The 15,364-nt window shown below is 37.6% G+C and overlaps 1 protein-coding gene across 3 annotated transcripts in view; it reads left to right on the top strand.

Moving 5' to 3' along the window:
- Nucleotides 1-15,364, top strand: part of LEPR (leptin receptor) — a 208,702-nt gene that overhangs the window by 130,532 nt on the left and 62,806 nt on the right. For all 3 annotated transcript variants that reach the window (XM_011985480.1, XM_011985481.1, XM_011985482.1), the window contains exons 3-4: nucleotides 8,886-8,945; nucleotides 13,869-14,192. In XM_011985480.1, the coding sequence (XP_011840870.1) occupies nucleotides 8,906-8,945; nucleotides 13,869-14,192 (364 nt within the window). In that variant the 5' untranslated portion in view covers nucleotides 8,886-8,905. The remainder of the gene's footprint in view (nucleotides 1-8,885; nucleotides 8,946-13,868; nucleotides 14,193-15,364) is intronic.

Raw genomic sequence — 15,364 nt, forward strand, 5'->3', positions numbered from 1 at the left:
GAATGCTTGTGATTTTTGCACATTGATTTTGTATCCTGAGACTTTGCTGAAGTTGCTTATCAGCTTAAGGAGATTTTGGGCTGAGACGATGAGATTTTCTAAATATACAATCATGTCATCTGCCAACAGAGACAATTTGATTTCCTCTCTTCCTATTTGAATGCCCTTAATTTCTTTCTCTTTCCTGATTTCCCTGGCCAGAACTTCTAACACTATGTTGAATAGGAGTGGTGAGAGAGGGCATTCTTGTCTTGTGCCGGTTTTTAAAGGGAGTGCTTCCAGCTTTTGCCCATTCAGTTTGATATTGGCTATGGGTCATAAATAACTCTTACTATTTTTAGATATGTTCCACCATTACCTCGTTTATGGAGAGTTTTTAGCATGAAGCAGGGTTGAATATTATCAAAGGCCTTTTCTGCATCTGAGATAATCATGTGGTTTTTGTCATTGGTTCTGTTTATGTGATGATTTGCGTATGTTGAAGCAGCTTGCTTCCTAGAGATGAAGCTGACTTCATCCTGGTGGATGAGCTTTCTGATGTGCTGCTGGATTCAGTTTGCCAGTATTTTATTGAGGATCTTTGCATCAATGTTCATCAGGGATATTGGCCTGAAATTTTATTTTTTTGTTGTGTCTATGCCAGGTTTTGGTATCAGGATAATGTGGGCCTCATAAATGTGTTACGGAGGAATCCCTCTTTTTCTATTGTTTAGAATAATTTCAGAAGGAATGGTACCAGCTCCTCTTTGTACCTCTGGTAGAATTCGGCTGTGAATCTGTCTGGTCCTGGGCCTTTTTTGGTTGGTAGGCTATTAATTACTGGCTCAATTTCAGACACTGTTTTTGGTCTATTCAGGGATTTGACTTCTTCTGGTTTAGTGTTGGAAGGATGTATGGGTCTGGAATTTATCCATTTCTTCTAGATTTTCTAGTTTATTTGCATAGAAGTGTTTATAGTATTTTCTGGTGGTAGTTTGTATTTCTGTGGGATCAGTGGTAATATCCCATTTATCATTTTTTATTGTGTCTATTTGATTCTTCTCTCTTTTCTTCTTTATTAGTCTGACTAGTGGTCTATTTTGTTGATCTTTTCAAAAATGCAGCTCCTGGATTCATTGAGTTTTTGAAGAGTTTTTTGTGTCTATCTCCTTCAGTTCTGCCCTGATCTTAGTTATTTCTTGTCTTCTGCTAGCTTTTGAATTTGTATGCTCTTGCTTCTCTAGTTCTTTTAATTGTGATGATAGGATGTCAAGTTTAGATCTTTCCTGCTTTCTCTTGTGGGCATTTAGTGCTATAAATTTCCTTCTAAACCCCGCTTTATATGTGTCCCAGAGATTCTGGTACGTTGTGTCTTTGTTCTCATTGGTTTCAAAGAACATCTTTATTTCTGCCTTAATTTCGTTACTTACCTGATAGTCATTCCGGATTAGGTTGTTCAGTTTCCATGTAGTTGTGCAGTTTTTAGTGAGTTTCTTAATCCTGAGTTCTAATTTGATTGCACTGTTGTCTGAGAGACTGTTTGTTATGATTTCCATTTTTTTGCATTTGCTGAGGAGTGTTTTACTTCCAATTATGTGGTCAATTTTAGAAAAACTGTGATGTGGTGCTGAGAAGAGTGTATATTCTGTTGATTTGGAGTGGAGAGTTCTGTAGATGCCTATTAGATCTGCTTGGTCCAGAGCTGCGTTCAAGTCCTGAATATCCTTGTTAATTTTCTTTCTTGTTGATCTGTCTAATATTGACAGTGGGGTGCTAAAGTCTCCCACTATTATTGTGTGGGAGTCTAAGTCGCTTTGTAGGTCTTTAAGAGCTTGCTTTATGAGTCTGGGTGCTCCTGTATTGGGTGCATATATATTTAGGATAGATAGCTCTTCTTGTTGCATTGATCTCTTTACCATTATGTAATGCCCTTCTTGGTCTTTTTTGGTCTTTGTTGGTTTAAAGTCTGTTTTATCAAGGACAAGGATTGCAACCCCTGCTTTTTTTTCTTTCCATTTACTTGGTAAATATTCTTCCATCCCTTTATTTTGAGCCTATATGTCTTTGCATGTGAGATGAGTCTCCTGAATACAGCACACTGATGGGTCTTGACTCTATCCAATTTGCCAATCTGTGTCTTTTAATTGGGGCATTTAGACCATTTACACTTAAGGTTAATATTGTTATGTGTGAATTTGATCCTGTCATTATGATGCTAGCTGGTTATTTTGCCCATTAGTTGATGCAGTTTCTTCATAGCATCAATGGTCTTTACAATTTGGTATGTTTTTGCAGTGGCTGGTACTGTTTTTTCCTTTCCATGTTTAGTGCTTCCTTCAGGAGCTCTTGTAAGGCAGACTTGGTGGTGACAAAATCTCTCAGCATTTGCTTGTCTGTAAAGGATTTTATTTCTCTTTTGCTTATGAAGCTTAGTTTGGTTGGATATGAAATCCTGGGTTGAAAATTCTTATCTTTAAGAACATTTAATATTGGCCCCTACTCTCTTCTGGCTTGTAGGGTTTCTGCAGACAGATCCACTGTTAGTCTGATGGGCTTCCCTTTGTGGGTTACTCGACCTTTCTCTCTGGCTTCCTTAACATTTTTTCCTTTATTTCAACCTCGGTGAATTTGATGAGTATGTGTCTTGGGAGTATCTTTATGGTGTTCTCTGTATTTCTTGAATTTGAATGTTGACCTGTCTTGCTAGGTTGGGGAAGTTCTCCTGGATAATATCCTGAAGAGTGTTTTCCAACTTGGTTCTGTTCTCCCCGTCATTTTCAGGTACACCAATCAAATGTAGATTTGATCTTTTCACATAGTCCCATATTTCTTGGAGGCTTTGTTCATTCTTTGCATTCTTTTTTCTCTAACCTTGTCTTCATGCTTTATTTCACTGAGTTGATCTTCAGTCTCTGATATCCTTTCTTCCACTTGATCGATTTGGCTATTGATACTTGTATATGGTTTACAAAGTTCTCATGCTGTGTTTTTCAGCTCCATCAGGTCATTTATGTTCTTCTATAAACTGGTTATTCTAGTTTGCAATTCCTCTAACATTTTTTCAAGGTTCTTAGCTTTCTTGTATTGGGTTAGAACATGCTCCTTTAGCTCAGAGGAGTTTGTTATTACCCACCTTCTGAAGCCTACTTCTGTCAATTCATCAAACTCATTCTCTGTCCAGTTTCGTTCCCTTGCTGGCAAGGAGTCGTGATGCTTTGCAGGAGAGGAGGCATTCTGGTTTTTGGAATTTTCAGCCTCTTTGTGCTGGTTTTTCCTCATCTTCTTGGATTTATCTACCTTTGGTATTTGACGTTGCTGACCTTTGAATGGAGTTTTTCTGTGGAGTCCTTTTTGTTGATGTTGATGCTATTCCTTTCTGTTTGTTAGTTTTCCTTCTGTCAGTCAGGCCCTTCTGCTGCAGGTCTGATGGAGTTTGCTTGAGGTCCACTCCAGACCCTGTTTGCCTGGGTATCACCAGTGGAGGCTGCAGAACAGCAAAGATTCCTGCCTGTTCCTTTCTCTGGAAGCTTCGTCCCAGAGGGGCACCTGCCAGATTCCCACTGGAGCTCTCCTGTATAAGGTGTCCATTGACCCCTGCTGGAAGGCGGCTCTCAGTCAAGAGGCACAGGGGTTAGGGACCCATTTGAGGAGGCAGTCTGTCCTTTAGTAAAGCCGGAGCGCTGTGCTGGGGATCCACTGCTCTCTTCAGAGACAGCAGGCAGGAATGTTTAAGTCTGCTGAAGCTGTGCCCACAGCCACCTTCTTCCCCCAGGGAGGATGCTGCGTCCCAGGGAGATGGGTGTTTTATCTATAAGCGCCTGAATGGGGCTGCTGCCTTTCTTTCAGAGATGCCCTGCCCAGAGAGGAGGAATCTAGAGAGGCAGTCTGTCTACAGAAGCTCTGCAGTGCTGCAGTGGGCTCCACCCATTTCAAACTTCCCAGAGGCCTTGTTTACACTGTGAGGGGAAAACTGCCTACTCAAGCCTCAGTAATGACGGACCCTCCTCCCCTCACCAAGCTGGAGTGTCCCAGGTCGACTTCTGCTGTGCTGGCAGCAAGAATTTCAAGCCAGTGGATCTTAATTTGCTGGGCTCCGTGGGTGTGGGATCTGCTGAGCAAGACCACTTGGCTCCTTGGCTTCAGCCCCATTTCCAGGGGAGTGAACAGTTCTGTTTCCTTGGCATTCCAGGCACCGCTGGAGTATGAAAAAAAGACTCCTGCAACTAGCTTGGTGTCTGCCCACATGACCGCCCACTTTTGTGCGTGAAACCCAGGGCCCTGGTGGTGTAGGCACCCGAGGGAATCTCCTGGTCTGTGGGTTGGGAAGGCCATGACAAAAGCGTAGTGTCTAGGCCAGAGTGCACTGTCCCTCACGGCACAGTCCCTCGTGGCTTCCCTTGGCTAGGGGAGGAAGTTTCCTGATCCCTTGCACTTCCTGGGTGAGCCGACGCCCCACCCTGCTTCAGCTCACCCTCTGTGGGCTGCACCCACTGTCTAACCGGTAGGAATGAGATGAGCTGGGCACCTCGGTTGGAAATGCAGAAATCACCTGCCTTCTGCGTTGATCTCCCTGGGAGCTGCAGACCAGAGCTGTTTCTATTCGGCCATCTTGCCAGCCACCCCCGCCTGTTCTTTTTTGGTGTTCTTCTTGCTAAATTTATTTTATTGAGCACAGCAATAGCATGTTCTCACATAGGAAGCTGACTAACAGAATGCACAGCATTTAAAAAATGTGCTATTTGTATAGAAATAATTTGCCAACTTCCGGAATCAGTTTGAGACCCACATATCACCTGGATGAATGGTTCTCCTGCAGGATCTGATTCAGAGGAAAGAGTCATGGGGTGCGGTGACTTGAAAGAGCTGTGGTGAATAATTGAATTCTAGGAATGGCCACAGTAGACTTCCGGTTAATATTTCTGAAAAGTGGGGTTATGAAGCATATATTATTAAACTGTTATTTTTAATAGACATCTTATACTTGTATCTGGTCTGTAAGACCAGTCAGATAAGTGTACATTTTTCAATTAGTTTTCTTTGGAAGTGGGCACAGGGGCCTACACTGCTCAAATCTATAATTATATTTACCTTATGATAATTTATTATGGCTATGATGGGAATTTGCTTATTTTTCTTTGAAAAATGTTTTCAAGCTATACTTGTTTCTGCCATGATAGTTAGAGAACTTTTGCAACATTCCTTTTTTTTGTGTGAGCAGAGCCACAATTATTTTCCAATGAGAATTGATTAAGCTCTTTCCTTACCCTACCCCAGTTCTAAGTATTGTCAGTGGTGATTGGGGTAGAGGGTACTCTGTTTGGCATGTTTCCATGTCACGTGAGGATGTCAACCATACCGTCTTTTTGAATGACTGCTAAGGCACATTACTCCTTTTAACTGTCAACAGAGAATGACTACTGTGGTCTGAATGTTTGTGCCACTACAGAATTCATATGTTGAAACCTAATCACCCATGCAATAGCATTAAGAGGTGGGGCCTTTAGGAGGTTATTAGGTCATGAGGGTGGAGCCCTCATGAATGGGATTAGTATCCTTATAAAAGAGGCTGCAGGGGAGCTTGTTCACCCCTTCTGCCATGTGAAGACACGGCAACAAGGCACCATCTATGAGAAATAGTCCTTCATCAGAGATTGAATCTGCTGGCATGTTGATGTTGGACTTTCCAGCCTCCAGAATTGTGAGCAATAAATTTCCGTTGTTTGTAAGCCACTGAGTTGGTGTATTTTGTTGTAGCAGCCCAAATGAATGAAGAAAACTGCATTCCAGGGGAATGTTAGGCAGTATTATCTCAACTCTTCATAGTGTAGTGTCTGTTACCGGCTCAGTTCATGGAACTCCGCTTGTGGAATGTGCATTACATTTATTTATCTATATCAGGAATTCTTAATCCTTGGGTAAGTTTCAAGGGATTGTTAACCTCTTGAAATTATAGCCCTAATTGGTTGTATGTGCTTCCTCGTGGCGTTGATACATTCCTTTCACCCAATTCTCAGTGAGGTCCATGTTCCAAAAAATGGTTAAGAATCACCATTTTGAAGTCCTTCTTGCTATTATGCCAGATTCTTAAAGAGCTGTATCTGCATGATAGGAGAATGCCTCTTTGAAGATTGCTTTTGTGCATGTTGGCATGGGGGAGGTGCTAAAATTTCAGATGGGATGGCCAGGGAAGGCTCCTTTAGAAGGTGAGTTGAGTGGTGGGGAGAGCAGTGGATGATGAGTGGGATCCGGGACCTTGTAGTCCTGCTCAGGACTTGGACTTTTACTCCAAGTGCCAGGGTACGGCTGTAGTGCTTTGAGAAAGAGAGACATGATCTGGTCAATGTGTTAATAAGATCACTGTGACTACTGTGCTAGAGAGACATGATCTGATCTGCGTTAAGAAGATCACTTTAACTGCTATGTTGATAACTGACTGAACTGGGGAGCAAGGACAGAAGTAGGGAGACCAGTTGGGAGGCTCTTCTGATAGTTTCAGGAAGAGATAATTGTGGCTTAGAACAGGGTATTGGTAGTGGAGAAGGTGACAAATTATTAAATTTTGAAATTGCTTTGAAACGCTGGTATTATTGGGATGTTCATGAGGATGTTAGCTGTTATCTTATAAAATTAATCAATAAAAATTTCTTACTGTTCTTAGTGTTAGGATTATTTGTACTCTTCTCCTAAACTGCTCATTTCATTTTAACTACTCAGAATTTATAATTGAACAATACGACCATAAGAAAAGTTAGAACAAATTAATGGTTCATCCTTAGGAAGTGTCTTCATATTAATGGTGTTTGGTGTATTAGACTTATTTTTGTCATCCTATCTTTAATTTTCCCTTTGCTTCAAATTTTTTCACAGTTTAAAAAATTTCTGTCACTTTTTCTGTGTTTTTTTTAGACAGAGTCTCACTTTATCACCCAGGCTGGAGTGCAGTGGTGCAATCTCAGCTCACTGCAACCTTCACCTCCCGGGTTCAAGCGATTCTCTTGCCTCAGCCTCCCAAGTAGCTGGGATTACAGGCACATGCCACAACACCCAGCTACTTTTGATATTTTCAGTAGAGGCGGTGTTTCACTATGTTGGCCAGGCTGGTCTGAACTCCTGACCTCAAGTGATCCATCTGCGTTGGTCTCCCAAAGTGCTGGGATTGCAGGTGTGAGCCACTGCACCCCACCTTCTTTTCTATATTATTTATGTTTTAAAAATATTCTTTATATTCCTTTTTGTACAGTTTAGGGTGCATATGTTTCTCTCATCAAATCTATGTCAGAAACCACCTTTCACTGTCTCTTCAAGGTTGAGTCTATGTCCTTTTTTGCACTTGTGATTGTTTCTCTGTTATTTAAGAATGAAACCTGACTGCAAGAATCCAAACCATCAGAATAGTTTGTTTTGCATGGAACATTAACTAAAGAAATGGTGGTTTTATGTAAGGAAAACTGCTGATCTATTTGATCACTTAACTGAGGAGACCACGTGAATTAAAAGTGAGCCAAATCAATTGTTGAACTGAATTACTAGTCACTAGTAAGTTTCATCAAAGCAATCCAGTGATGTGTTGTATCTGTGACACAGCTTGATTATAAAACTTGCCTTTGAGTTTATTTTATGAGAACATTTTATATCAAGAACAGGTAGCATAAAAACAGGGAGGAATTTGTACTCATTTAATATAATTAAATCATGAGGGTTCCAAACACTGAACTGATTTCTAGAAATCCTAAAAACCATTGTGATATCAGTGTATAAAGAACAAAAATTCTGATGACAAACTTGTAGTCTGAAAAACAAATTTACTGGACTACCCACTGTTTATACTCATTTATTTTCTTCCTGATAGTAAGTTGTAAAATAAATAAACATGTTTTTCCATTTACTTATCATGTGGTGCCAATTCTCACTTATCATGTGGTGCCAATTCTCAGATATGAGTCATGAGACATGTTTCTCACTTAATGTTTTATACTATTCTTTGTGGTAAAGTGTGGTTTCCATTTTAAATTACATCTCTCAGAGTCATAGGCAGCTCTGAAAGGGGTTGTAGAGACCATGTGACAGTCTGATTTGTAGATGAGGAACTTGAGATCTAGAGTGTTGAAAACCCAAGTCCCAGAAGAGCTTAGACTGGCACCCAACACTCCTGACACCTAATTCAGGTAGGTTTTCATCCAAAGTCCAAGCCCAATATATTAAAATTATACTACTATTTGGATTTGTGACATAGTAGTACAAATAATGATATTTGTGATATTTCCAATTGAGTAGAACTCGTGGGAAATCTTGTCTCTGAAGTCAGACTTCATTTGGGTATATTAAGCCATCAGACTTTTAATTATTCTAACTCTCCAATATTACCTCATCTGCAAATTAACAATAGGTTTCCAAAAGTCTACTGGTAAAATTTCTTCTCTTTATTGGAAATAAATAGGCAGTTGTTACCTATGCAATAATTATTTGGCCTTATAATATCATAGTAAAGATAAAGACTTTAGAAAACAGGGAAATTTTAAGACCTGAGCATGAAAAAAATTGAAGATGGTGATATTAATGATGTTAGATTAGTTGTTACATATTTAATCAATATCGTGGTCACTTGTGTTTAGTTAAAAATTTCAATCTTACTCTGTGATACCTGTCCTGGTTTGTTATGGCATAAAGGAATACTCAATTTACATTTTTTTGACTTGTATTTTTAGTGATATAGGATGCGTAAAGAAATAAATCTATAACATAATTTAATGTGAGATATTTCTCAGATATTGATCTAGAGTATCACAGGTGATTAAAATTTAGAGACTTATCTATAATCCCTTTCTTTTTATGTTTTCCACAGACAACTTATATATGTGTGTTTTTGTTTGTGTGTGTCTTTTAATTTTAGATTTACTCTTTTCCAGGTGTACCTCTCTGAAGTAAGATGATTTGTCAAAAATTCTGTGTGGTTTTGTTACATTGGGGTAAGTTATTTGCTCATTTGCTATTTTAATGCCCTTAAACATGGTAGATATTTTGCCTTAGAGATGCTGTTTTATTTATTAACAGAATTTCCTTTTTCTAGTTAGGAATTCTCATGCATGCTTATGATTAAAAATGCAAACCATAGTATAAGTGTATAAATGTGAAAATGAAAACCCTTCCCAACCTCCTAAAGACAACCTGATGGTGTATCCTTCCAGAATTGTCAGACACACACAGACTCACACACACACACACATACACAGACACACTCATATCTATAGCTGCAAAAATAGCACTGGTCTATACATGTTGTTCTGGATGTTTATTTTTCCATTTAACAGGTTTCCAATTTATCATGATGGCTTTTTATCTTTATCAGTATTTGCTAGGGTACTTATTAGTTTAATGGTTACATGACAATGCATTGTATGAATATATATAAAGTTATTATACATTTATATTTATATATAACATATGTAGTCCATTTGACCAGTTCCTGATTGATAGACATTTCTTTTTCTGTAACAAATAATACTGCATTGAAAATTCGTATATCTTTGTATATTTGGAAAAATATTTCTGTAGATTCTTTTTTTTTTTTTTTTTTTTTTTGAGACGTGGTCTTGCTCTGCCGCCAGACTGAAGTGCAGTGGCATGATCTTGGCTCACTGCAACCTCCGCCTCCTGGGTTCAAGCGATTCTCCTACCTCAGCCTCCTCAGTAGCTGGGACTACAGGCACGCGCCACTATGCCCAGATAATTTTTGTATTTTTAGTAGAGACAGGGTTTCACCATGTTGGCCAGATGGTCTCAATCTCTTGACCTCATGATCTGCCCGCCTTGGCCTCCCAAAGTGCTGGGATTACAGGCGTGAGCCACTGTGCCACATTGCCAATAACTTTTGAGCATACCGTTCTCACGTGTTTCTTACCACATTCTGGTGACATTCTGATTGTCTTAAACCAAATCATCTAAGTTAGATTATGTTCCAAGTTTTTGAAATTAAAGTTAGAGTATCTTTAACAAAACTTATGTGATTTGGCAATTGTTTATCTAGCTTTCTTTAACAAAACTTATGCTGTGGCAACTTTGTCTGGCAACTGTTACCTGTGTGTCAACTGGTTCTGAGCATCTCCTTGGCTACCCCAATCTAAAGGGGCTTTTCTAAGCTGCCCTACAGGTCTTTCTTGTTGTACATACTTCTTTCTCATTGCAGCCATCTGTATACCTCCAGAAAATAACCTGGATAGCTCCACAGTTACAGATTTCCAAAACATTGTGCCACAAGGGATTATCAAAGAGAAATAGCTCGTTCTCTTTTTATATTCTCTAATTTTATTAGATATACTTAAGGGAACTATTCATTCTCTTTTATAATTCTCTGTTAATTTTTGTTAGACTCTAGTGTTTTACATTGACTTTCTGGAAGGTTTGTGGTTTTATCAAGTTTGTGAATCAAAATAAATCCTGGGATATTGTTACCTAATAAGATATGCCTTCAGATGAAATTCTAGACTGCCTTTAGAGTTTAGGATTCATTTTGAGGGAAAGAAATATCATTTGCAAAGTTGCGTGTGGATAAAATAGACTCATCTTTTAATTTAACTGCATCAATAGTTGCTATGTTTTTGAAGTTCATCATTACATTTTACATTTAAATACTTCTGTGAGGATTTTAGGCTAATTTGTTTCAAGCAACTGAATCCTCTATGTAGACCTAGAATATATAGTGCTGTAAATTAGTAATATTACATATTCTTGGTTTTGTAAACCCCCTCCCTCAAAAAACTATTCTGTTTTCTTTGAGGTGTTCTGATTTTAGAAACACATGTTAGAAGGAGTGAATGAAGTCCAAAGGAACATAATTGTAATATGGATTTACTTTTGGTAACGTTGTGATACCTAATTGTCATCAGTATGACCATAGTCACATTTGTCACATTAATCACTTTGGCTTCAATTTTTGCATCTATACATATTTATATTAATTTATATCTATAGAAATCGTTAGAAACTAAACTATTAACAGTCATTACCTATGTATCGTTTGAATGTTTTTCATTGATAATTGCTTTTGTAATGAAAAAATATATTTGTGAGTTGATTAAAAATTTTATTTTCTTACATTTTTAAATAGCCTTTAGTTTTTAGAGCAGTTTTATGTTCACAGAAAAATTGAGTGGAAGGTACAGAGATTTTTCCATAGACTTCCTGCCCCACACATGTATAACTCCCCATGATCAGCTATTCCCCTCAGAGTGGTACACTTGTCACAATTGATGAACCCACATTGACGTATCACTGTCACTCAAAGTCCATAGTTTACATTATGGTTCACTCTTGGTGTTGTATATTGTATGAATGTTGGCAGATGTATGTATGGTGACCTTTATCTGCCACTGTAGAATCATACAGAAGAATTTCACTGCCCTATCCATCCTTTGTGGCCTGCCTATTCCTCCTACCTTCTTACCTAACTCCTGGGAACCACCAATCTTTTGATTGTTTCCATAGTTGTGCCTTTTATAGAATGTCATATAGTTGGAATAACATAGTACGTAGTCTTTTTCGTATTGGTTTCTTTCACTTAGTAATATGCATTTATGTTTCCTCCATGTCTTTTTTTTTCCTCTTTAAATTTTTATTTTTGTAGATTCAGAGGGTACAAGTATGATTTTGTTACATGGATATATTGCGTAGTGTGTGCATCACCTGACTAGTGAACATTGTGCACAATAGGTAATTTTCACTGCTCACCCCTCTTCCATCCTCTCCCCATTGTGGAGTTCCCAGTATCTATTATTCTCTTTTGTATGTCCATGTGTACCCATTGCTTATCTCCTACTTGTAAGTGAGAACATGTGGTATTTGATTTTCTGTTTCTGAGTTATTTCATTTAGGATAATGGCCTTTAGCTCCATCCATGTTGTTGCAAAACACACGATTTTATTCTTTTTTATGGCTGCATAGTATTCCATGGTGTGTGTGTGTGTGTGTCTGCACATGTGTGTGAATATGCCACATTTTTTTAATCCAGTCATTTGTTGAGGGACACTTAGGTTGATTCCATGACTTTGCTATTGTGAATAGTGCTGTTACAAACATATGAGCGCAGGTGTCTTTTTGTTATAATTATTTCTTTTCCTTTGAGTAGATACTTAGTAGTGGAATTGCTGGATTGAATGATAGTTCTACTTTTAGTTCTTTGTGAAATCTACACATTGTTTTCCTTAGAGGTTGTACTAATTTACATTCCCACCAACAGTGAATAAGCATTTCCTTTTCTCTGCATCCTCACCGACATCTATTATTTTTTGACTTTTTAATAATGGCCATTCTTACTGGTATAAGATGGTATCTTACTGTAGTTTTAATTTGCATTTTTCTGATGATTAGTGACATTGGGCATTTTTTCATGTTCATTGGCTGCTTGTATGTCTTCTTTTGAGAAATGTCTGTTCATTTCCTTTGCCTTCTTTTTAATGGGATTATTTGTTTTATTCTTGTGGAGTTGTTCCTTCTAAATTCTGGATATTAGTCCTTTGTTGGATCCATAGTTCTGGAAGAGTGCTGGAACCTCCATGCTTTTTCGTGACTTGATATCTCATTTCTTTTTAGCCCTGAATAATATTTACTTGTGTGGATGTATTGGAATTTACCCATTCCGCTACTGATGAACATCATGGTTACTTCTATTTCCTTACATTATTACATTTGCCATAACTCTTCAAAATTCTCATTTCATACAAATCCATACAAGATTCTCAGAATTCCTATTCTGCATCAGTGTCTATATAAGCCAACACAATTGTTGCATCATTTGGGTAACTTATTGAAAAAGCAATTATGAAGAATTAATTTATTTTCAAACAAATATTTAAAAATAAGTTTGGCTGGTGCAGTGGCTCATGCCTATAATCCCAGCACTTTGGGAGGCCAAGGTGGGTGGATCACCTGAGGTCAGAAGTTCGAGACCAGCCTGGCCAACATGGCAAAACCCCGTCTCTACTGAAAGTACAAAAATTAACCGGGTGTGGTGGTGGGTGCCTGTGATCCCAGCTACTCAGGAGGCTGAGGCAGGAGAATCACTTGAACCCGGGAGGCAGAGGTTGCAGTGAGCTGAGATCACGCCACTGCACTCTAGCCTGGGTGACAAGAGCGAGACTACATCTTAAAAAAAAAAAAAAAAGAAAAAGTTTAACTTTTGCAGATTTTTTGGTACTGGATTATATAATTGTTCTTAATTTTTATGTTTAAAAAGTGACAATTTAATCAGCAGTGGGCATTTCCCATAAGAAGTCTATTCTTTTGCATCATTTTTTGTGTAAGGTGCTAAGGGCGTGTCGTATATGATGTTTTGTATTTGGAGGATCATGGGAAAATTCAGGAGATCGTCAAGCTATCATCATGTTGAAGACACATTTTTTCTAAAAGTGCTCAGCGAAAGCAGTGTTAATATGTTGGTGTTACTCTCTTAAATACATATTAAAATAGCGCTTTGATGTTTGTTTATATAATTGCACATCCAGATATTTATTTATCATTTATACTGGATATTATATTTATCATTTATAATGGAAGCTAGAATAATATGCTTTAGAAAGGAAAAATAAAATATTTGTGTTTGTTTCCTTTTATTAAAACATAAATATAACATGTCAGATTAAAGAGAAAACATGAAGTGTCAATTTTCAAAAAGAAAAGAGATGTCAGAAAGTAGAGTTATTTCTACAAATGAATGCATCCTCTTGAATATAACACATTGTACAATGAAAGCGCGAAGTTATTCATTAGGCACTCACTGAGGACTTAGAAAGTTAAATAATTATTGAGCACTACACGGTTTAATCTTGGATACTTTCTATTCATGTCTTAGTCAAAATGATCACTTTTTTCTATGTGTCTTTTTAATATCCTAACAGAGTTTATTTGTGTGATAACTGCATTTAACTTGTCATATCCAATTACTTCTTGGAGATTTAAGTTGTCTTGCATGCCACCAAATTCAACCTATGACTACTTCCTTTTGCCTGCTGGACTCTCAAAGAATACTTCAAATTTGAATGGACATTATGAGACAGCTGTTGAGTTTAATTCAAGTGATACTCACTTTTCTAACTTATCCAAAACAACTTTCCACTGTTGCTTTCGGAGTGAGCAAGATAGAAACTGCTCTTTGTGTGCAGACAACATTGAAGGAAAGACATTTGTTTCAACAGTAAATTCTTCAGTTTTTCAACAAATGGGTAAGCATTAGCTATTTTTTTTAATGTATTGAACAATGTGTTTTAAGTCTTGTCTTATGGCTCTGATTTTTAACATACATAATCATTTTTATATTGATAATAAAATTAGGATTCATTATGTAAACAAACTAATAAATAATTCCCCAATTATCTTGTTTCCCATAAAAATATAATGAGGGAAATATTTTACTTTTAAGTACATTCCTTGTAGTCTTTTAAATTTGCTTTGAAATAGAAAACACACCTTATTTCTGTTAAATATATAAAATATCAAATGACTGAAAATATTGTTGAATTGGTTAAATTTTAAAATATTCATGAATAATAATATTTCTTCAGGCAAGGAATATCTCTGAAATAATCTACATTTTAAACATGGATTTTTCAGAAAGAATAGCTAATGGATGCTGGGCTTAACACCTAGGTGATGTGATGATCTGTGCAGCAAACTGCTATGGTACACGTTTACCTGTTCAACTAACTAACACGTCCTTCACATGTGCCCCTGAACTAAAAATAAAAGTTGGAAAAACAAAAAAGCAAAGAAAAAAATTCTTTTTTTTTGTTTAAGTATAATGCATACTCATTGTAGCTAGAGTAGTTAAAAATTCTGCATCTGGAAATATAAACAACAAAATTATCCCAAGTCTTTTGGAAAAGCCAGGAAGAATGGAGTCAATTGACTCATTCATGTAAAGAGACCTCCAGTATGAAAATACAGGCATATCTTTTCCTCCCTCAAAAGCGTGATGACTGGATTTTCACATGTATGTGTGAGATGTGCCTCCCTCAGACCTTGTTATGATGTTGGCATATTAACTGTCTAATATTAAAAAAAAAAAAAAAGGCTGGGCACAGTGGCTTCAATACCTGTAATCCTAGCATTTAGGAGACCTAGGCGGGCAGATCACTGGAGCTCAGGAGTTAGAGACCAGCCTGGGCAACATAATGAAACTTCATCTCTACTAAAAATACAAAAAAAAAAAAAAAAAAAAAAAAAAAAAAAAAAAAAAAAAAAAAAAAATTAGCTGGGCATGGTGGTGCGTGCCTCTAGTCCCATCTACTTAGGAGACTGAGGTGGGAAGATTGCTTGAGAGATCGAGGCTGCAGTAAGCCATGATCACATGATCATGCCATTGCACTCCAGCCAGGGTGACAGAGTGAGACCCCAT

This window comes from Mandrillus leucophaeus, unplaced genomic scaffold (assembly GCF_000951045.1).
Source record: "Mandrillus leucophaeus isolate KB7577 unplaced genomic scaffold, Mleu.le_1.0 Scaffold284, whole genome shotgun sequence".
Classification (NCBI taxonomy): Eukaryota; Metazoa; Chordata; class Mammalia; order Primates; family Cercopithecidae; genus Mandrillus; species Mandrillus leucophaeus.